General features: G+C 45.9%; 1 protein-coding gene across 1 annotated transcript in view; it reads right to left on the reverse strand.

The window, feature by feature from the left end:
* Positions 1-1,746: 1,746 nt before the first annotated feature.
* The window catches only part of LOC130109715 (cystine/glutamate transporter-like), a 34,078-nt gene continuing 12,479 nt past the window's right edge, over positions 1,747-23,345 (reverse strand). The window contains exons 2-12 of the mRNA XM_056276706.1: positions 17,961-18,087; positions 17,757-17,872; positions 17,263-17,388; positions 17,023-17,122; positions 16,714-16,758; positions 16,499-16,622; positions 16,312-16,415; positions 4,852-4,948; positions 4,550-4,699; positions 4,240-4,437; positions 1,747-1,950 (exon numbers count right to left, since the gene is read on the reverse strand). Of these exons, the coding sequence (XP_056132681.1) occupies positions 1,747-1,950; positions 4,240-4,437; positions 4,550-4,699; positions 4,852-4,948; positions 16,312-16,415; positions 16,499-16,622; positions 16,714-16,758; positions 17,023-17,122; positions 17,263-17,388; positions 17,757-17,872; positions 17,961-18,087 (1,391 nt within the window). The remainder of the gene's footprint in view (positions 1,951-4,239; positions 4,438-4,549; positions 4,700-4,851; positions 4,949-16,311; positions 16,416-16,498; positions 16,623-16,713; positions 16,759-17,022; positions 17,123-17,262; positions 17,389-17,756; positions 17,873-17,960; positions 18,088-23,345) is intronic.

Here is a 23,345-nt window from a genome sequence, read left to right on the forward strand (position 1 = left end):
TTTTACTAATATAACTGGTCTGTGATTAAATGCAACCCTTGAATGTTTACTAGCTATCTAGTACAGTCACGTTAGCATATTAGCTAGCTACACAAACGTTAGTTACTTCATCACTTGAAATGCGGCGAATGGTTAAGTGGTCATTTTTTTCTTTCTATCTAGCTATTGACATAACCGATGTCTAACTAATATGTACAATTTGAATAACGTTGAGATCGCCATCCATAAGGTACCTTCATCAGTAACTGGGGGCTACTGTCTAACATCGTCAATCCAACTACCCATGCTGCTGTCACTGCTGTCACTTAGCAGGCAGTAGCAAACACTGCTACTTGCCACCACAGTAATGGCAGCGTCGCTAGATGGCGGAACACACAAATTGGTCGGCAGATTAGTCTATATAGGCTGGAAATCATTTTCAAGTTGTTTGTGGGTAGATTCCTTTACGGAAGATTCTCCTGTGAGAATCTGGTCTGCAGTCGGATGCTTACTGCTGTCTTGAGGACAATCTGTTGGAAGGATTACTGCTGCAGCTGATGACTGCTTTGCTTTCTCTCTTCTTTGGAGTTTGCTCTTCTGTCTTCTGTTGAATATATCTAACCGCATTCTTCTTCTCTCCTACGGGGATGATACATGTTTGATGATGGATGGGACGTAGTCGGGTAACAGAGGGTTATCCCTTTTTCCCTAAAACATAAGTAAATAGAAAATGTCCAGTCTAGCCTTTGTTAGCACCGCAAAATCTACGCCATAATGCATAGGTCGAACTTGCCTTTTAGTATAATAAAATTGTCAGAAACCATAAAAATGGTCAGAAACCGTAGTAAAAGCCTGTTAAATAAATAATATGTTAACGTTAGGAAGTGTTGTATTCTGTACCTGATATGAAGTGGTCACTACACAAGCGAAATCCATTGCTTGTGGGGTCCCATCGCTCAGTTTTCTTCTGTTCGCTTCTAGCACGTTTTATGGCAACAGGAACCATACCCATCAACATGATACTTCCATGTGAAGGTGAGGCAATCACATTTTTAGATAAGATTGTCACCGTCTGTTGTGCGCTGACAAACCAATGTCCAGCTATAGTTTAAAAATGTGATGTGTGCCGATGTTAAGCTCAACCTTTAACTACACCATTCAAATGAATGCAGCTGTAATATCAATCAAACATGAACATATTCAAGTAAAGGATCTGAATACTTGCACCATTGTCACCAACAATAAAGTTGAATAAGTTGACTTTTCATAAATGTGTTCTTGACTCTTTCCTTGTTATAAACATTTTCACAGCCAAATGACATAAGGAAACCAAATGTTATCCAAAGTGCATGTATTGAAGTTCATTTAATTACTTATTTACAAGTATCTGAAGTTCATCTGCACAATACAAACAAATAAGTACAGTACATGCTTCTAACATAAGCAACGTAAACACGTTTTTCTAAACATCTAAGCATTTTTTTGTCCTGTTTGTATCGGCAGATGTGTGTGTAAGAGAGACATAAGTAGGTAAGTAGGTGTGTTCTCCCTTTCCTCTCCTGTTCAGGCAATCCTGGTTCCTGTTCCTTTCATTCTCTGAAGAAAAACACATATTCAGGTGTAATTAATGGTCGTGTGATGCTCTCGTGTTTCATCTACTGGTGTGTTTGCATATTGTCTTGTTTATCTTGTAGGCGTCCAGTAGGCAGAGTCTGGGAGGGTCGTCAAGGCTGATGTGGCACACCAGTAGATGGAGCGTGAGAGCCTTCAAGTGAGTGCCTGGTCTAGGTCTAGTGCCTGGTCTAGGTCTAGTTTAGGTCTAGATCTAGTCTGGTCTAAAGATGGCTTGGACATACCTTTTGGGTGAAACAAATTGATGTCATGGAGATCCAGGTAGGTGTTGCATACTTCACAGACACGCAGCTTCTGCTCTTGAAAGCTGAAGGCTTGCATGCAGTTCCTGTCTTCATCCTGAGAGCGAAAGAGAGGAGGAGATGGGGGGGGGGGACAAAGACAAAAAGGTAAAAGAAAGAGCATGTCTTCTTTGGTCAGTCAACTTGCAACAGAAAGCTAGCCCATATCTAAATAACACAAAATAATCCAGCAATTCAGATAAAAGAAGACACACAACTAACCCTAAACCTCTGTGTTGGATGTTTGGCGTGTTCTATTCTGATTCCCTCCAGGAATAGAAATCCCTTGAAGTACCATCTGTCTTGCACCCAGGAAATCCCTTGAAGTGTCACCTGTCTTGCACCCCAGAGTGAAGGAACAGCCTACATGTTCAGGGAGACACACATGCTCAAAGAAGTGCTGTGCCTTTTTCAAAAGAGCACTCCAGAGCTGTGGGTCACAGTACTCTAGATCAGCCACAAACATTTGTGTCTGGACCTGATTGTAGTATGGACTACCCTTCTTAAGCTGTAGCTCTCCATCCACTACAACAGAAGTGTCTGTCACTGCATGCGTCCTTGACAGTGCTCTCACAGTGCTTGTATGGGCACTTTATCTCAATGCAGCCTCTTCCACAGAAGGTGCACTGCACCATCCCGTCTGGCAATGCCCCAACCTGAGGAAACTATAGGTTTATGATGAAGCCACATTCAGTCATCACTACATCACAGTGATGTTTCTAAGCCTGCACTCTATACTGTGTTCTTGCATTCTCCTCATTTTGTCTTCCCCGTGCAGTAGCAGCACATTTGTTCAGAGGACCGCTGTTGAGATAACAAACTGCTTTCACTGGACAGTGCAGGTTTGTCCAAGTTAGACATGAAGACTGAATGCATATTTGATGCAGTTATCCTTCCAGTGCAGAAGTGATGCCAAGATGAAGATTGGTGCTGCTTTCTGGTCTGTCTTTCAATGAGGTGTGCCTGCTCAGGTGAAACATCTACCCTACTTGCCAAGATTTTGCAGTGCAGGCTCAAGACAGAGAGTTTACTGCCATCCATTTTCTCATCACGGAGACAGTGCAGCAAATCTGGTGCTGAGAATGGCTGCACAGGGTCTGCAAATGCGTCACAATAACTGAGCAAATTTGACAGAATTGCAGCTTTCGGGGATACTTTCTGCAGTTGTGCAAGATATGACGCCCACTGCAGCAATGCCGAACTTGCGGGTGTTTGATGAAGTCCTTAGAGCAGGCGTGCTCTCTACCTCACCATCCAGGAGTCTATTAAAAGACTTTTCGCTTTGGCAGAGGTGAAGTCAATTCTGTGTCCTGCCTCTGCTCAAACCTTTGTGATGTTGCTCGGTATCATCCAGTATGCAGGTTGGCGAGTCATTGTTTTGGTCTCCCTGCATCTGACTACCGCCTCCAACTTGAACAGCATAGCTGCCACACGTTTGCATGTCTCGGCTATGCCAGCCATACATGTGCAGTGAACTGATGTTATAGCCCCGGATGAGTTGATGATGGCCCATGGCTTGAGTGGTGCTGTCATTCAGCCGTTGCGAGTGCAAAACCTGTAGACAAGACAGGTAGATAGAGGACAACAGGATTAGCTCATTTGTACCTCCTGTTTGACATTTGTCCATGTTCAAAATAAACAAAACAAACAAAACATAATCAGGCCCCAAAGATAGTATAACATCACTATATCATCATTATTACAGCATGGGCATAATTTCCTCTGCATCCCCCTTCTCCCCCCACTTTTTACAGTCTGGAAATCCTAACTTAGTCAGTGGTTGTGCTAGCTATTTTGCACAAATAGCTAGCTAGCTAACATTACCCCAATCATCGAAAATGCTAGCCATCTGGTAGACAAAGTTAATGCAAGCTAATGGTAGCGGACCTTATTTTAAAGTTAAGTTAGCTAGCCGGTAACGCAAGCTAGCTAGTGAATGTAGTCCTCTGCAACCCCGAACGAGCACAAAATGTTCTTAAAAAGTAAGATAATGACCCTCCCTCCCTAAAGTTTCGCCCTTGATAACACTTTAAATGTGTAATACGTTTGTAATATCTTACTTTTAATGGGAAGAAAATGGAAGTTAAGGCTACTATGCTAAGCACAAGTTTCCTTGATTAAGAGCTAACGTTAGCTTACATTTGCTGTCAGGACTGTGTTGTCGCAGTGATCCGGTCGAAATATAAACAATTCCTGCACCCAGCCATTGGTGAAATATCCGTGGGCCTCCATGAAATGGAGGCCACTGTTTCAGACACCATCTCATATTTTACCTTTAAGCTTGTGGTTTTGGTTTTGGTTTTCTATATTAATGTGGATGTGATGGGGGTAACTCTGCCAAGCTGACACAATGAAGGCGTGACTCACTGAAGATGCGTCTCCATCTCGAAGGCAAGCAGTAGCGATAGATTGTCAGGTAGTAGACTGGGACCCCGGTCAGTGTCAACAAACAGCCGCACCCCGTGTTCCAGGGGTCCGAGTACAGCGACAGGCCCACAATGAAGAAACACACAACTGTGAAGATGACCGCGATGGCCAGAGGCACCTGTGTGAAGTAAAAACAAACAAAACGGGCCGGTGGGACTTTTTTTTTAAACCCATGTTTTTCAGGGGGTAGATAAATCATGTTGTCACGTTTAACTTGCAGAGTTGGTAACCTTAAAAGGTCTGGGGTGGAGGGGGAAGCGGTAACGGTGGATGAGCATTCCCAAGGTCGCCAAAGCAATGAAGAACCACCGCAGAAAGGAGGCAAAGTTGATGAGCTGGAATATCTCGCCAGTAGCTATCATCACCACCGCCAAGGGGTACTTGAGGCAAACAGGTTGATACAACTAGTCAAAAACTGGTGCTCGATCTGTCCACCTCTGCACTGTAGGTCATGACATTTTCTGGAGAGTCCATTTCTAATAATTAAAATTCGATGACTTAAAGTAGAGAGTGTGTCAGGGAAGTAACCCACCAGTAGTAGCACAGCAGGGAGGGGTGTGTGTCTGTGGATGTGGATCATTGAGAAGAGCGCCGGCCAGTGGCCTTCTCTAGCCCCCACGAACAGCATCCTGTAGTATGGACAGTCAGGCTGTTAGAAAGTGGTTTCAGATTCAAAGGACTGAGTTCAGCTCATACCTGTAATCTGGTTCCGAATCTATAAGAATAAGGAATAAGATATTTTGCTGAATTTTGCGTTTGAGGACTAACAGATTAACTTGTAACTCATTTCATGGCCAGTTTTGGTAGTGGTGTGTCCTGCAACAAAACAGATGCAAAAAGCCCATAGCCGTGGGAACATGTTTCAAGTGTGTGCGTGTGTGTGTGTGGGGGGGTGCTGTGGGGATGACGTAATATAAAATCGGGGGGGGGTACAAGATCCTGGAGTACAAGATCCAGGGAGTGATTGCAGCAGTGTACATAGAGTGAGTGTGGGCTAACTTCTTTCAGTTGGCCCTGAACACCGGACAAACGGCCTGACATATTCAAAGCAATACCCCTGAAGATGAGCAATGAGAATGTTCAGTCTCAGTAGAATGTCTTTCAAACAGGTAAACAGTGTCTCTGCTGTAGTGTCTGGGCAGTTATAACCCCCTAAAAAGCCACAGTGTGTCTCTAGATTCCTGTCAACATACTGAAGGCAGCAGGAAAACTGCTCCGCAGCGCTGATATATGTTGTGCCATCAGCTGTTAGTCTGTAAAAATCACAGTCTGGTGCACGGGATACCACTGTCCTTTGAACCAAACGCGCAAATTGAGCGATAATCTCGTTTTGTATTGTGTTGCTAACCCAGTTGTCTTGCCTCATGAGCCATTCTCTTTGGGTAAATTATACGTCCGCTGCAACATCAATTCGTAGAGAATGCCGTCGCGCATCGTGTCTCCTCTAAATGGCAAGCCCTTTCTTCCGAGAAAAGACATGGAATGGAACAAAATCTCCAGGACACTTCTTGCCTTCTGTTGTCTTTTAGCTACACTGTGAAAGAAGGGCACTTACTGGCGTTTGCTGTTAACCCAGACAATGTTCGGATAGCATCTGCGTGTATTGGCGATTTCTCGTGCAAACTGAAGTTAGCAGTTGCTTTACGCCAGTTGGAAAATCCCCTCTCCACAAAAGCCTTTCACCATGCTCTGAAGATACTAGCTTTTTCTGCACAGCCTTGGAGGCATGCAAAACAAAAACCGCTGTCAAATCTCTGCACTGTAGTTGTTGTGACTTCTCTTATGTACACTATTGTAGTGTTACTATTCGTGGGTTACTAACTTAATCACTAATATATATAAGTACACGGAGACGAGGATGCGGCACAAGTCTGATCTTTACTGACGGAGACATCACACACTACTAGGCTCGACCAGTGCATTACAGAACTCAGTAGTGGTGACAGTCCAACACAATCGAGCACCGAGTGCTCGATCCAATACACCACATCCCTCTTTTCCAACTGAGATGTGGCCTACTCATCAGTTGCTTCAACAGTAGACCCTTTACCGAACCATTAACACTATGGCATTAACACTGAACAAGTCTTTTCTACTTGCATACTTCAATGATTAATACAGCATGGTTTTTTTTAAATGACAGATGACTCTCATTAAACAACATAAACCATTTCCTTTTCACATTCTGGTGGTTAGCATGTAAACATTTTGAACATTCGGCAATCTTGCAACATTTCAGGTTAAACACACCTTGTACTCTTTGTTTCACCTTCTTTTTTTTCTTACTAAACACTTGAATGATTTTACGAGTTAGATCATGTTAAGTCCTATATCACACAAAAGACCCCTGAGGTTAGTCATTGTATCTGGCAGGGTGCCTAACTGCTCTGCCGCACTTTGTGTAGCATGTGGGTGTACTGCCTGTAGTCACCGGAGGAGGGTCGTGTGGTGGCAGGTCATGTGGTGGTGAGTCGACTGGCACAGGTGCTTGTGAGGGTGAGGGTTGTACCTCTGAGTCAAAATGTTCATCACTGTCCGTGTCTCTGAATAGGCTCGGATGTATCTTCCTCAGATGTTGCCTGTTCCTTCTGTGCATCCTCCCAGCTGGTGTCTGCACAGTGTAGGACCGTGGTTCATCTCGCTGTCGGGTGACAACGGCAGGCTCCCAGCCGCGTCGTGTTTGCATGTGTACGGTGTCTCCTGGGGTCAACACTGGCAGGGGCTTTGCACACTGGTCGTAACGTTGTTTTTGGCGGAACTGCAGGTTCTGGATCTTGCTGTGAATGTGATACGTCCAGTCCTGTCACCGGTGTGTTCCTCAGTGACAGCAGCACCAGATGTGGGTCAGTGCCGGTCTGCATTGCCTTCTTCAGTGCATGTTTCACTGTCTTTATGGCTCTCTCAGCCATGCCATTTGAAGAGGGAAAACCTGGGCTGGAGTGTGTGAGCTTGAACTCCCATGAAGCTGCAAATAACTTTATCTCATAGCTGGCAAATGGGACATGGTCACTCACTATCTCCCTAGGAATCCCGTGTCTGGCAAACACAGACTTCATCTTCTGGATTACTGTGTATCCTGTTTTGTCAGATATGTTGAGCACTTCAGGATATTTGGTTAGGTAATCAACTAACAACAGGTATGACTGACCGTGTAGCTCGAAGATGTCAGCTCCGACTTTCATCCATGGCAGTTCTGGGACCTGATGCGGCATAAGTGGCTCAGCCTGCTGTTTGGGCTGTAGCTGCTGGCATTGCACACACTTTTCCACCATTGCCTCTATATCTCGTGCCATGCCAGGCCAGTAGAGAGACTTTCTTGCTCTGGCTTTTGTGCGCTGCACTCCTTGGTGTGCAAAATGCAGCTTCTCCAAAATCGTGCTCCTGAAGCTCTGGGGTATGATGATTTTGTCTCCGACCAAGACAATGTCATCTTCCATGCTTATAATGTCCTTTACTGCCCAATAGGCATGTAGTTTTCTGTCCAAACTTTTCTTTTTCATGGGCCAGCCTTTCTTGTGTTTCTCACACACAGCTTGCAGCACGCTATCTGCTGCCGTTGCTTTCTTTAATTGGCTGAGTGTTTCCTCGCTCAAGGCATCTGTGGCATCCAAGGCATACACAACTCTCTCATCACAAGGGTTTTCATCAATATGGTCACCTTCTCTGCTAGCTGTAGCGCGTGAGAGTGTGTCAGCAATGTACATGTGCTTGCCTGGTGTGTATGTTACACTCAGATCATACCTCTGCAGTTGTAAAAGCATACCTTGCAGCCGCGCAGGTGCCTTGCTCAGCGGCTTGCGCATGATGACCTCCAGAGGCTTATGATCGGACTGGACAGTTACTGGTCTGCCGTAGACATACTGGTGGAATCTCTTAGCAGCAAACACTATAGCGAGCAACTCTTTCTCTATCTGTGCGTACCTCTTTTCTGTGTCGGTGAGCGCTTGTGAGGCATAGCACACTGGGCGGTCGTCCTGCATCAGACAGGCTCCCAGTCCATCCTTTGATGAGTCTGCTTGTAGAGTGAGAGGCTGCTTGTGATCGTAGTATCTCAGCACAGGGGCTTGTGTGAGGGTGGTCTTTAGTGCCTTTAGCGCTGAGCTGTGGTGCGGGCACCATTGCCACGCTACATCCTTCTTGAGCAGCTGTCTGAGGGGTGCCGTGAGTGAGGCTTCGTTTGGTATGTATTGCGCTAGGAATTTTGTCATTCCCAGCAGACGTTGGAGACTTTGTTTGTCTTCCGGGGTTGGCATGTCGACAATCGCTTTGATCTTTGTGTCGTCAGCTCTCTGTCCTGCTGCTGTGATGACGTGTCCCATGTACTTTACAGTATCAACTTTAAACTGGATCTTGTCCCAGTTAAATTTCACATGTGCGGTCTTGGCTCTCTCCATTACTTTCTGCAGGATTTCATCGTGTTCCCGCTCTGATGACGCTGCGATGATCATGTCGTCTGCTATAATGTACACACCTGGGATATCGCCGAAGGTCTCACAGTTCTTTTGTTGAAACACTTCGCTGGCCGATTTGATCCCGAATGGGAGTCTGAGGAAGCGGAACCGGCCCCACGGCGTGTTGAAGGTGCATAGCTTAGACGACGGCTCATTTAGCTTGATCTGCCAGTATCCATCCTTTTTCATCTAGGATGGAGAAGATGGATTTTCCTGTTAGCCTGCTGCGCACGTCTTCCGGTGTAGGAATGGAGTAGTGTTGACGCTTGACTGCCTCATTCAGGTTGCAAGGATCCAAACATACCCTTAGCGCACCATTTTTTTTTCTTTGTGGCAACAAGACTGTTCACCCATTCTGTAGGTTCATTGACAGGAGTTATGACTTTCCTGTTCTGCAAGTCTGTGAGTGTCTCTCTTAGTGAGTCCATGATGGAGAGTGGTACGTTCCTGCACGCGTGAATCACAGGCGTGACGCTGGGGTCAATGTGTATGTGATGAACTCCAGGAAATTCGCCTAATCCTGTGAAGACCTCCACATACCTCTGTAGCAGCTCCTCTTTGGTGGCCGGAGGTTTTGCTGGTTGTGGGGACTCCACTGCAAGCGCCTCGACTCTTCTCACCAGCTGCAGCTCTTCACACGCATCCCCACCCAGGATTGGTTTGCCAGCTCGGCTAGACACATGGAAGTCCAATATAGCCGTATGCTTAGACGTGCGGCAATCTAGAGATGCAACACCATCTGAAGGTAGTCGTGCACCACCAAAAGCAATCAGCACAGTCTTTGTGGGCCGTAACTGAACGGGACCTGGTAGCTGCCGGAATACGCGCATAGGAAGCACATTTGCATCGGCGCCTGTGTCCAACTTGAAGTTAATTGCTACGCCTCTGACCGTGGCTGTTTCACGCCATAAAGTGCCTTTAGCTTGGTGGGCTGCTTTGTTTTTGTATTTTCCAATCATGCCTATATATAAGGAATCAATTTCACTTTCTAGATTACGCACTGTCTTTGTCTTGTAATTGCCGCTTTTTTCAGTGCTTGATTTACACACCTTGGAAAAATGATTGTTCTTACCACATTTGTGGCACACTGCACCATAAGCTGGGCATTGACGGGGCTCATGTTTATTTCCACACTTGTGGCAGAGAATTGTTGCTACATACCTCTTGCTGCTCGTTTTGTTCTTGTTCCAGCTGCCCGTGCGCGTTTGCCCTGTTGCTTTCTTTAATGCATCCACTGAGGCATCTTGGACAACATGTGACGTCTGCATCGCTTGTATTTGTGACTTAGCGAGCTCGGCTGATCAACATATCTCTACGGCCCTGCGCAAAGTAAGCTCATTATCCCGTAACAGTCTTTCTTTCAAACGGGCATCATTTATGCTGAACACTAATTTATCCCTTATCATGTCATCTTCATGTCTGCCAAACTCAGAGTCTTTGCTCTTCTGGCGCAGCTCTGTGATGAATCTGTCCACCGATATTCCTGCTGACATCGTGTGCGACCAGAATTGATGGCGTTCGAACACGACGTTCTTCCGAGGGCTGCAGTAGTCCTTGAAGGCTTTCAGAACGTCCTCCATCGATTCGTCGTCTCCTTCTGGGATGATGGTGAGTGTGTTATACACTTCTAGCGCCTCCTCGCCGATGGTGTGAAGCAGAATGGCTATTTTAACCGTCTCTTCCTTATCCAGCGCACCTGAAGCGGTCATGTACAGCTGGAAACGCTGCTCCCATCTCCTCCAGTTTTCTGCGACATTCCCGGTAAGTATCAGCGGTGGTGGCGTCTTGAACTGTTCCATATTTGTGCGCAGACTAGCACTTGTTAGCTAGCTGCCTCAGCTACCAGCGAACTCGTTGAAGTACCGCCCTCGAATTATACCGCAACTCCGTCTTCTGACACCATGTTGTGACTTCTCTTATGTACACTATTGTAGTGTTACTATTCGTGGGTTACTAACTTAATCACTAATATATATAAGTACACGGAGACGAGGATGCGGCACAAGTCTGATCTTTACTGACGGAGACATCACATACTACTAGGCTCGACCAGTGTATTACAGAACTCATTAGTGGTGACAGTCCAACACAATCTAGCACCGAGGGCTCGATCCAATACACCACAGTAGTGTCGCCATCTCCTCTTATCAAACCAGCCAGGTTGAAAAGAACGGGAAAAGTTTTCCTCTCCAAAATGCCTACCAAGGAAAACGTGGTTACGAGGCTGGCACGGATGCGTTAGCGTTGGTTCTTATGCAGCTGCACTTAGTTTTGAGGTGTTGGCATTAGAGACCATCTCCTCTTTGCACCTGGGTGCTAGCGCTAGCTTCAACCTTTTCTTGACAAACGTCAACAACGTTAACGTTAGCTCCATGCTCTCTTGGCAAAGAGCTTGTCGAGGTACTTGGGCTTGATCTATTACCAAGTATGCTGTTGTCCGTGGTTGTTTTGGATGTCGATTTGGGTCTTTTCGTGGGTTTCAAAAGGAAGTCTGATGTTCGCTTTTGTGCCGCCATTTCCTGTTACTTGTCTGTTTGCGCCTGACGTAATTTCCAACCGGACTGAAAATGTGTAACCTAAGATCGTCTATAAACCACATACTGTAATTAAAATATCGTCAGCATGTGAACATAACCGACAAAATTGAACAAAACTTTTTTTCATTGATTATATTTTTATTTATTGTTGTGGACGTGCAGATCCCCAATCCTCCATCAGAGAGTGCTGCAGCACCCTCAACACCCCTACTACTTCCCACAGCCTTGAAAAAGCCTGCCAGGATTCTCCAAAGTGTTTGTGTTGTGTTGTTTCATGTTACAAAACGAGACGATTGCAAACAAGCACAACTTTCTATAATGTAACTGTAACCCGTACTTTGCGTTCGGCCGTCGTCTCCCTACACGCCCTGGGACTCTCCGTTGTATTTGTTGTAGTATGATGTTTGCGTGGAAAAGGGCGGAGGCTTGGGATCGTGGCTGAGACCTGGACACTTTATTGGCACTCGCTTGCACTTCACCTCTCATCTATCAGCTGGCCGCTGGCCTCATCATACTCACAGCTTCCGGCAGAAGAAACAAAAGCATTTGATCAACGTAGCCTTCTGCCCGGGACAAGAACTAGGGGTACGGTGTTGCAAGAGGGACAAACATCGCCATTTGCGGCATTCCCAGGGGAACATACAGCGTAACAGTGCCACCCTGTGGCGGATTTAAATTACTACCTTACATCACGATCACGGATGAATAGGCTCGGTAGCCCTTGGCTAACGGGGCGCGTCCTTTAGTCGGCTGGTTAACGTTGTCGCCCCGCGGTGCGGCATACACGAGTTCGCGTCCCGGCTGTGACGGTCGGGCCGGGTTGATTCGCTGTAATATGTAAAAATATACTTTATTATAATTACCCAATTAAAAACGTGACATTTGGGTTCAGATTTTAAGCATACATGAAACACAGAGAACAGATGTTGTAAATGACAGATCACGTGGAAAGATGGTGAGGTTAAACGCCTCATGTTCAGAGACCCAGCTATTAATTTTGCATCATTTCCTGAGTTTGGTTCTGGTAGCATTCAAACAAAAAACAGTTTGGTTCAACTAGGTTTGGTGGTAACGTATCAGTTAAGTTAAAATAACAGACTCTTTGAGAAGACATAGCTAAACAGGCTAGGATCCGACCCGTTAGCCAAGGGCTACCGAGCCTATTCATCCGTGATCATTACATTGCCCTCTTCCTTCGGGAAGGGCGTCCCCGGCTGGACCGTCACAGCCGGGGCGCGAACTTGTGTATTCCGGTGCGGGAGCCCCAGGTTCGCATCCTGGCTGTGGCGATTCGCGGCCGAAGGAAGGGGGCAATGTAATGATCAAGGATGAATAGGCTCGGTAGCCCTTGTCTGACGGGTCGGACCCTTTAGTCAGAAGTGGGATGGTGAGACCGTGAGGCTATCGGAAAGCGCGTGCGCCCAGAGGCATGAGGGCATAGGGAGCTGATATGCTGAAGCGCGGGGATGCGCTTCCCGAAAGAGGGGGTGGTGGTGTAACGTGCACTGATAAGTAGACACGTTGGTCCGGGTCGGACCCTTTAGTCGACTGGTTGGCGTTGTCACCCGCGATGCGGGAAATCCGGGTTCGCGTCCCGGATGCGGTGATTACCGAGCTGCCCCCCTGAATTTGCTATAATATGTATGTTATCTTCTACAGATATATCTATATCCAACACATCCACAAAAACAAAAACAAAAATCACCGTCCAAGAGCGCGAACGCCAGGCAGGATGACTGTCGGAACTGTCTGTCTGCATGGGCTAGCCGTTAGCTTAGCCTGCCCCACTTCCGCATCCTGTCAGCCCGCTGTCAGTGTTTCCTCTTCGAGCACAGCTCCGGGCAGGGCCGCGGTCCCCGGGCCCACAGGACACAGCAAACCAAATTCCCCCAGCCGATCCAGCGCCAGCTATCCCAGCCATCAGACCGAGACCATGGATGTATTAGTAGTTCTACTATAATACATCCATGACCAAGACGCAGACGCGGACAAAAACACTGCATGGACGGCACTGGGTGAGTCCGCCGCAAACGCACGTTCGCGCCGCCATCTTCCCACACCGGATATAGAATATTGTATCGAATTCGGGGGGACAACGCAACCACAGGAACTGTCGCGGCCGGGAAAGCGAACCCGTATCGCCCGCACCGCAGGAGGCATCGCTAACCGCTAGACTAAAGGGTCAGACCCGCGAGCCAGCGGCCAGCGTGTCTACTAATCCATGCACGTTACACTAACCCCCTCCTTCGGGAAGCGCGTCCCCGCGCTTAAGCATATCAGCTCCTTCACGCCTACGCTTCCGATGGCCTTACGGTCGCTCCATCCCACTTCTAACACCAATGTAGAGAATTCGGGGGGCCAACGCAACCACAGGAACTGCCGCGGCCGGGAAGCGAACCCGTATCGCCCGCACCGCAGGAGGCATCGCTAACCGCTCAACTAAAGGGTCAGACCCGCGAGCCAGCGGCCAGCGTGTCTACTAATCCATGCACGTTACAATATATAGAAAAAATATTATATATATATAAAACCTTCAAATGCAAGATGTAATGACTTTAAAAGTAAATTTATAAAAAGCAAGCAAAGCAGATGCATTCTGTCCACTATGGGTTTCCCCCCCACGGAAACTACTCCTTACTTCCGCTACGTAACGTTCGGTTCTCAAACCTGCAGGCCGGTACTCAAAAGGCACCAAGGCGGAACTGGTTCCGCACCGGCACCGTCCTAGTGGAAAAGGGGTATATATACTGCTCAAAAAATAAAGGGAACACCTAAAAACACAATATAGACCTCGATGAATGAAATATTTCAGCTGAAAATCTTTATTTATTAGACAGAGGAATGTGTTTAGAGCAAAATAACCTAAGAATGATCAATGGAAATCAAAATCATTAGCCCATTAAGGTCTGGATTCAGAATCATACTCAAAATCAAAGTGGAAAATGAGAACATAGGCTGATCCAACTTCTGTGGAAATTCTTCAAGACGATTCAAAATGAGGCTCAGTAGTGTGTGTGGCCTCCACGTGCCTGTATGCACTCCCTACAACGTCTGGGCATGCTCCTGATGAGACGACGGATGGTCTCCTGAGAGATCTCCTCCCAGACCTGGATCAGGGCATCGGTCAACTCCTGGACAGTCTGTGGTGCGACATTGCGTTGGCGGATGGTACGAGACATGATGTCCCAGAGGTGCTCGATTGGATTCAGGTCTGGGGAACGTGCAGGCCAGTCCATAGCATCAATGCCCTCGACATACAGGAACTGCTGACACACTCTGGCCACATGAGGACGAGCATTGTCATGCATGAGCAGGAACCCAGGGCCCACTGCACCAGCATATGGTCTGACAATGGGTCTGAGGATCTCATCCCGGTACCTAATGGCAGTCATGGTACCTCTGGCTAGCACGTAGAGGTCTGTGCGGCCCTCCAAGGATATGCCTCCCCAGACCATCACTGACCCACCGCAAAACCGGTCATGCTGGAGGATGTTGCAGGCAGCAGAACGTTCTCCACAGCGTCTCCAGACTTTCTCACGTCTGTCACATGTGTTCAGTGTGAACCTGCTCTCATCTGTGAAGAGCACAGGGCGCCAATGGCGAATCTGCCAACCAAGATGTTCTCTGGCAAAGGTCAATCGGGCTGCACGGTGTTGGGCTGTGAGCACAGGCCCCAATTGTGGACGTCGGGCCCTCATACCATCCTCATGCATACTGTTTCTCACTGTTTGAGCAGAAACCTGCACATTAGTGGCCTGTTGAAGGTCGTTTTGTAGGGCTCCGGCAGTGCTCCTCCTGTTCCTCCTTGCACAAAGGACCAGATAGCGGTCCTGCTGCGGGGTTGTTGTCCTCCTGCGGCCCCCTCCACGTCTCCTGGTGTACTGGCCTGTCTCCTGGTACCTCCTCCATGCTCTGGACACTGTGCTGGGAGACACATCAAATCTTCTTGCCACAGCACGCATTGATGTGCCATCCTGGATGAGCTGCACTACCTGAGCAACTTCTGTAGGTTGCAGATACTGCCACATGCCACCTCTAGTGGTGAGGGCACTAGCACAATGAAAAACTAACCAAAGATCGGCCAGAAAAGATGAGGACAGGCAAATGGTCTGTGGCCACCACCTGCAAATCCATTCCTTTTATAGGGGTTGTCTTGCAACCTGTCTTACCAACAGGTGAAATTGATTCACAAATCAGTGTTGCTTCCTAACTGGACAGGTTGATATCTCAAAAGTGTGATTAACTTGGAGCTACATTGCATTGCTTATGTGTTCCCTTTATTTTTTTGAGCAGTGTACTATGTCTGCACTTGTCTTTGCTAGGCACTTTGTCTGTTACTGCACTATAATGTATTGTAATAAGTTTGCGTGGAGAGTGAGAAGTAGAAACCTCTCCCGTGTCCCGTACACCACACGACCCCGGGAATCCTCCTTTATCCTGACCCTCCCCGGTGGTTGGCTTCCCCTAACGTGGTCACTCTGGAACACATCAATCTTAGTCATGGTCCTACAGTCGTCCAGTCCGTAAAACGGTCGTCTACCCAGTCTGAGCCAAACATCCAAACAATACAATAATCATAACATGAACACAACATTAATAAAACAATGATCTGAACATGAACATAACAGTCCCATAATCCCTTGCGCTTCCACAGCATAGCCATCATCAATCCAGCGACCGTCTTCCCTGGTCACTGTAGTATATATTTTTATGTGGCAGCCTTTATGTCCGGGACAATTAAAGTAATTGTGAATCTTGAAAAAAAACTGCACTTCAGTTTACACAGAAGCAGACCGAGACCCACCAGATGACCTCACCGAGCCCCAGATGGTCTTGGTGAGGTCATCTGGTTCACACCAGATTTCAAGTGACATCATTCTAAATGGACTAAGGCGACAGAGTTTGTTTGAATCGCACCAAACGTGTTAGGTGGGAACACAACCTATTTCAATGCCTCTAGTAGTTCATCTCTAAATCTCACAGTCAAATCTGTGGCTAGTGCACCTGGGTGATCCGAAGAATCCACCATTCAGTGACCCGAGACAGGATATGGCCACTAGTACAGGAATCACAGATGCCAGCCCTTGGAGTGCACGGTCAGCAAAGGTCTGAAGAGACAGAAACACTTCATAAGAAAGACATCTCTCTAATAAAGGCTTGGTTTCACTGACAGCTGTAGCACTGTACCGACCATGGCCACCGTGTCAGACACCAGCAGCTCAGCAGGAGTCATCATGGTGTAGTAGGCCATATTAACAAACACATAGTGGACTGTTACTGTCATCATGGAGTAGATAACGGCCAAAGGGATGTTTCTGACAATGAGACAGAGAACACAAATGGATACAGTATAAAGTGTGCAGAGTAAGATAGCTCTTAGCAATACGTTGTCTGGAGATCACATACCTGATAGGATTGACAATTTCTTCCGTGACAAAATTCAGATAAAACCTGAACAAAAGGAAAAGCCACATCCATAAAACGGCATACAGTTATGATTTGGCAAGACATGAATACAGTACAATGACTCATAAATGTCATTATCAATCATTTACAGTATGTTTGGCTTTGGTGCAGTTACTTGTATGTGTTGTTGCTGATGCTGATTATATAGTTTTATATTTTTAGATATTCTCATGAAAAATCTTAAACTTCTGCAATAAAGACTGGGCAGTAAAGCTCTTTGTGAAGCAGAAGTTAACTCTGGACACTCACCATCCACCATAGGCATATAGACCACTATAGAAAGCCAGAGGCAACCTATCCAGTGTGATTGATTTAACCTCAAAACCATTCTGGAAGTTTTCTGTCCTTCCTATGCAGAGAGAGAGAGAGAGAGAGAGAGAGATAATGTACAACTAATATAAGACAACAAAGACACTGATACTGTACATGTCAACTGAATGGACCTTAAAAAAATACTAGATAGCTCTTTTCACCAGTTCTTCCTCCCACCTTTGGCTAATGCACTGACACCAGGGATGATGATGAGGGCTACAGCGAACACCTTTATGAACGTCAAGGCGACCTGAGTTCGAGACGCCATGGTCACACTCCAACAGTATATTGCCACGGCAAATGCTGCAGGGAGACAAATAACCAAAGAAACATTTAAGAAATCACACACACACACATATTTATTCATATATATATATCTACACAGATACAGGAAAAAAGATTTTGATACATTGCAGTACAGGCCTGTTTCATGTGTCTCGCACTCATCAGCTACTAATGCTAATATAGTCCAGTGAGTCGAGTCAATTCTTGCTTATGGCACGAAACAGGCTTGTGCTGTCTCATAAGGAATTCACTTTACTCACTGGATTATTTTGCTCCTTATTTGTTGAGTACTTTCTCTACCATTGAGTGTCTCTTTTAACAAAGTTATATATATATATACATTGATGCTATTGATTGTAAAAAGCAGGTACAATGGTGCCACTCACTCACTCCCCGGATGCTGACCAGTTTGATAAGCACTGTGGGAGCAGCACAGGGTGCAAAGAATGGCTCCACCACATAGCGGCCAAAAGCCAAGGACACATATGACGCCACTGATGGCCTGCAGGATCAAATAAAAACCATGGAAATGCTCTTTAGTTGACAGCGTTATTTGACCATATGTCTACATATAATTGTAAGTTACTGACCTGATGAGTAAGAACTCCACCCAGAGTCGTATGAAGGCAGGCAGGGGTCCTAGGGTCTCCAGTAGATAGGTGTAGTGCCCTCCTGACTTTGTAAAGGTGGTGCCCAGTTCAGCATAGCACAAAGCCCCTGAAAAAACCAGTAGCATTTCACATGAGTTAATATTACCGACATAAAAGTCTGGAAAGGAATCGGGTTGCATTCATGCACCATGTGTTTATGTGATATGATATGTCGTCAGTAGGGCATCAATTGTTCCCTCCTGTGCATGAGGCCAAAAAGTTGTAAGGACCGATGCTCCCCATTGACTACAATACAATACAGCGTTCTGACTTTGTCGTGCAGCCGCTCCGTGCACTTCTAGTTAAAAAAAATTTTTTTCCAAACTTTATTAGAATCGATTGTTTTATTAGCCACACGACCAAGGCCGGTGGAAATTGTTTTCGGTACATGTTAAACTCTGCAGCACAATACGTACGTGGACAACAGCAGACACTACATATTATCATGAACTACACAGTTACACAATAGCAACAACAAACATATTATGCACAGCAATTAGGTGATTGGTAGTATGCATGCCAATAGTGTGTGAGGACGGGACTGTGGGGGAGGAATTCAGAGTCCTGATAGCTAGGGGGAAATGCTGTTTGTGAAGCGTTTAGTCTCAGTGGACAGTTACCTGTAGTGCCTCCCTGAGAGAAGGAACTGGAAGAGGTGGTGAGCAGGATGTGAGGGGTCGGAGATGGTCTTCTTTGCTCACTTTACAGTCCGGTGAGTATATTGTAGCGAAGTTGCTACCCCGTCAGAATTGTGCCAATTGTCCTGTTTAACCCATCAGGCACTGTTTATGTGATTACTATTTGTTGTGGTGTAATTGTAGTTGTCATTCTGTTGTGTTGTGTAACCTTGGAACTGAAACCCTGAACAACTTTGTTGTTCGAGTAGATGAGGCCCATGTATTGTGTCACATTTTCGTAAATTCTTGTTTCTGTGTGAGTTCAATAAAGGGGCTGCAAAGTTACCTTTGTCGCTGCTTCTGCGTTCGCTACATTGTTGTCAGAAGCGAGATAGAGCGACAGTAAGGCCATCGGAAGCGTATGCTCCCTGAAGCGTGAAGGAGCTGATATGCTTAAGCGCGGGGACGCGCCTCCCGAAGGAGGGGGGTAGTGTAACGTGCATGGATAAGTGGACACGCTGGCCGCTGGCTCGCGGGTCTGACCCTTTAGTCGAGCAGTTAGCGATGTCTCCTGCGGTGCGGGCGATACGGGTCCGCCTCCCAGCCGCGGCAGCTCCTGTGGTTGCGTTGTCCCCCGAATTCGCTACAATATGTAGAGATTCAGCTGAGGGGAGTTGGTTGCCTATGATTTTGGATGCCTTGTTAACAATCCGCTACTTTTCCGTGTTTGACTGTCCGTGCCATTGTACCATACTGTAACAGAAGATGTTGTGATGGACCTGATAATGGCTGAGTAAAACAGAACGAGAAGTTGATGTTTGATCCGGTATTTTTCATGTTGCCTAAGAAAGTAAAGTCGTTGTTGAGCTTTTGCAATTGTTTTCAGTGTTAATTTTCCACTTCAGGTTGTTGCTGATGTATGTTCCAAGGAATTCAAAAGAGTCAGTGTTGGTGATGGGGTCTCCGTTCATTTGTATGGGTGTTTTGCATCGGAAGTCAATAATGAGTTCTTGGGTTTTGGCTGTATTAAGCAGAAGGTCGTTTGTGCAACAAGTGACAGCTTGGTCTACTTCAGTGTGGGGTTACCGCTTGATTAAGGACCGATCAGCCATGTCTTGGTAAAGCAGAAGGCTGAGGAGTCTCTGTAGGTTTGTGTTAAAGACAAAAGTTGATCAGTTTTATTTTTGAGGGCTCGCACGTTGGATAAGATCAGTGCCGGTAGTGGGGGCCGATAGGGTGGTCTCCTGAACCCGGGGAGCACCCCTATTCTCCGTCTCCCTGTGCTACGTCTCTTCCCCCAGGGTGGCGAGCCAGTGTCGTTTACAAACAGTATATCCTCTGGAATGTTGACAGATCGTCTCAGATCGCCACATGTAGTCCTCCTGGTGTACAGCAACTCGTTGTGGTTGTATTCGCATAGACACGATGCTTTCTTGACATAAACCACAGAGAAAAGTGCAAGACACAGCAGCAGAGCAGGAACCGGGGCCAGCCTCACGGCGGCCATCTTGAAATCCAAACCCAACTCAAGAAAACGTTGTGTAGCGAATTCGGGGGACAACGCAACCACAGGAACTGCCGCGGTCGGGACGCAAACCCGTATCGCCCGCACCGCAGGAGGCATCGCTAACCGCTAGCTAGACTAAAGGGTCAGACCCGCGAGCCAGTGGCCAGCGTGTCTTCTTATCCATGCACGTTACAGTTGCAAAGAGAAAATAAACATATAAAACAAAATACTAAATAAATGATAAACAAAGCAGGGGACAATGAAAACAACACAAAAAATGTAATACATATATTCAGGTCATCATATATTGTCAAAGTCTTAGTGGCTTTTTTAACATTTTGCAAAGAGTTGAAATAGCATTTAAGTTAATTTTAAATTGAACAAGTTAATTTTAAATTGAACATGTGGTCTTTTACTTGACTATTTGCATTTATGAATATACATTTTACCATAGAAAATAAGTTTTTCTCTATCCTTATTTCTTTACATAGAAAATAAAATATCGTCTTTATCCAAATAAACTGGAACAAAACGTATCATTAAAGGTCCATACTACATTCCATTCAATGGTTTCAAATTGACTATTCAAAAAACAATTTGCATGAGGACTTGCATGATTAATATGTACTCACAGGAAGTTGATTCCGCTCATCTGGACATTGTTATGATGAGCGAGACTGTAGTGGTTATGGGGCTACATAATTCCCCTTATTGAGCTAGTAGGAACGTTAGTTTACAGCTGCTGTTTCCTCGGTTCGGGTTTACAGTGACACTTCCGCTGCGCGGGTTTTTTGTTGTTGTAATGGTGGAAGGAATAAATGGTGCACGTTGTGTAGCCGAAAGAGAAAGTTGTCACGACTCCTGCTTGAGCTCCTCTACAAGACGCTTGTTTTCGGTAATGGTGTTTATTAACACAACCAAACATACAAATAAACCTCAGTCCCGGAGCTAACTAAGTGCGATTTTTTTAATTGAACACATTTCAATAAATGTGTAAATAAAATTACAAAATATTTTACAGAGAAATACATCAGTCAATTTAACACGTAGAGAACTGGTCAACTTTAACATCTTGTATTAATACATAAGACATCAACATGAAATATATCAAAAGAAAGAGAAAGAGAAAAAGTAAAACAAAAAATACTGTCAACATCAAAATGTACACGGGAGATGCAAGCTTAAATATATATATTATGCAATTTACATATCTTTATTACCAAGTATTTTCCCTATTATTTGAGAGGGCTTCCTTTTTGCGAAAAGGATGGAAATGGCTGTGGTGAATACATATTTCAAGAAGAGGGAGGAACACAGGGTGACATACAAGAGTGGAGGAAAGTGCACACAGGTGGACTATATCTTATGTAGAAGGCGCAATCTAAAAGGGATTGGAGACTGCAAGGTGGTGACAGGGGAGAACGTAGCTAGGCAGCATCGGATGGTGGTCTGTAGGATGACATTGGAGACTAAAAAGAGGAAGCGAGTGAAGGCAGAGCTGAAGATCAAATGGTGGAAGTTGAAGAAGGAAGACTTGTGTGGCGTTCAGGCAGGAGCTGAGACAGGCACTGGGTGGTAGTGAAGAGTTGCCGGATGGCTGGGCAACCACTGCAGAAATAGTGAGGGAGACAGCTAGGAAAGTACTTGGTGTGTCATCAGGACAGAGGAAGGAAGACAAGGAGACTTGGTGGTGGAATGAGGAAGTACAGCAAATTATACAGAGGAAGAGATTGGCAAAGAAGAAGTGGGACATTCAGAGAGATGAAGATAGTAGACAGGAGTACAAGGAGACGCAGCGTAAACCGAAGAGAGAGGTGGCAAAGGAAAAGGCGTATGGTGAGTTGTATGACAGGTTAGACACTAAGGAAGGAGAAAAGGACTTTTACTGATTGGCTAGACAGAGGGACCGAGCTGCGAAGGATGTGCAGCAAGTTAGGGCGATCAAGGATAGAGATGGAAATGTGCCGACAAGCGCGGAGACTGCTGAGAAGGTGGAAGGAGTACTTTGAGGGGCTGATGAATGAAGAAAATGAGAGAGAGAGAGAGAGAGAGAGAGAGAGAGAGAGAGAGAGAGAGAGAGAGAGAGAGAGAGAGAGAGAAGGATGGATGATACAGGGATAGTGAATCAGGAAGTTCAGTGGATTAGCAAGGAGGAAGTGAGGGCAGCTATGAAGTGGATGAAGAGTGGAAAGGCAGTTAGGGCTGATGACATACCTGTGGAGGCATGGCGATGTTTAGGAGAGATGGCAGTGGAGTTTTTAACGATATTGTTTAACACAATCTTGGAAAGTGAGAGGATGCCTGAGGAGTGGAGAAGAAGCATACTGGTACCGATTTTCAAGAACAAGGGCGATGAGCAGAACTGTAGCTACTACAAAGGTATAAAGTTGATCAGCCACAGCATGAAGATATGGGAAAGAGTAATAGAAGCTAGATTAAGAGGAGAGGTGACAATTAGTGAGCAGCAGTATGGTTTCATGCCACGAAAGAGCACTACAGATGTGATGTTTGCTTTGAGAATGTTGACGAAGAAGTATAGAGAAGGCCAGAAGGAGTTACATAGTGTCTTTGTAGATTTAGAGAAAGCATATGACTAACCATTTTCCTGAGTTCACGCTTGAGTGCTGCTTCTCTTAAACCCTCAATAAACCGGTCTCTGAGCACAGTTTTCTCATTAGGTATTACATCTGTGGACTGTTTCACTACAGAGTTCAAAATCTGGGATAGTGCATGGGAGTAGTCACGGAGATCTTCTTCATCAGTTTGGTTACGGTTGTAAAAGGTCTGCAAAAGCTGTGTGGAACTGCGCTTTTCCCCAAATGCATTGCTCAGGTAAGAGTATAAATCACTGGACCCCACTGACTGACCCCTCATGCATAGTCTCACCTCTTCTAATGCAGGGCCACGCAATAGAGATAGTATATAGTCACATTGTTCTTCTGTTGTTTGCTCTCTGTATCTTAAAACCCTTTCAACCTCTTCAATAAACTCTTCGACAGATCTCCTGTCTGTACCACACTCCCCACTAAATGCTTGGATCTGGCGTTCTCTTGGAACGTAGATGTATGAACGTGTGGGTGCACTGTTATCACTTGCTCTCTGAGCCCTTGCTTCACCATTTAACCTGGTGAGCTCATCTCGCAGTCTGGCGAGCTCTTGCGTGGTGGTCTGCATTTCTTCTGTAGCACCTTCACCTATACC

Source organism: Lampris incognitus, chromosome 3 (assembly GCF_029633865.1).
Source record: "Lampris incognitus isolate fLamInc1 chromosome 3, fLamInc1.hap2, whole genome shotgun sequence".
In the NCBI taxonomy this organism is placed as follows: Eukaryota; Metazoa; Chordata; class Actinopteri; order Lampriformes; family Lampridae; genus Lampris; species Lampris incognitus.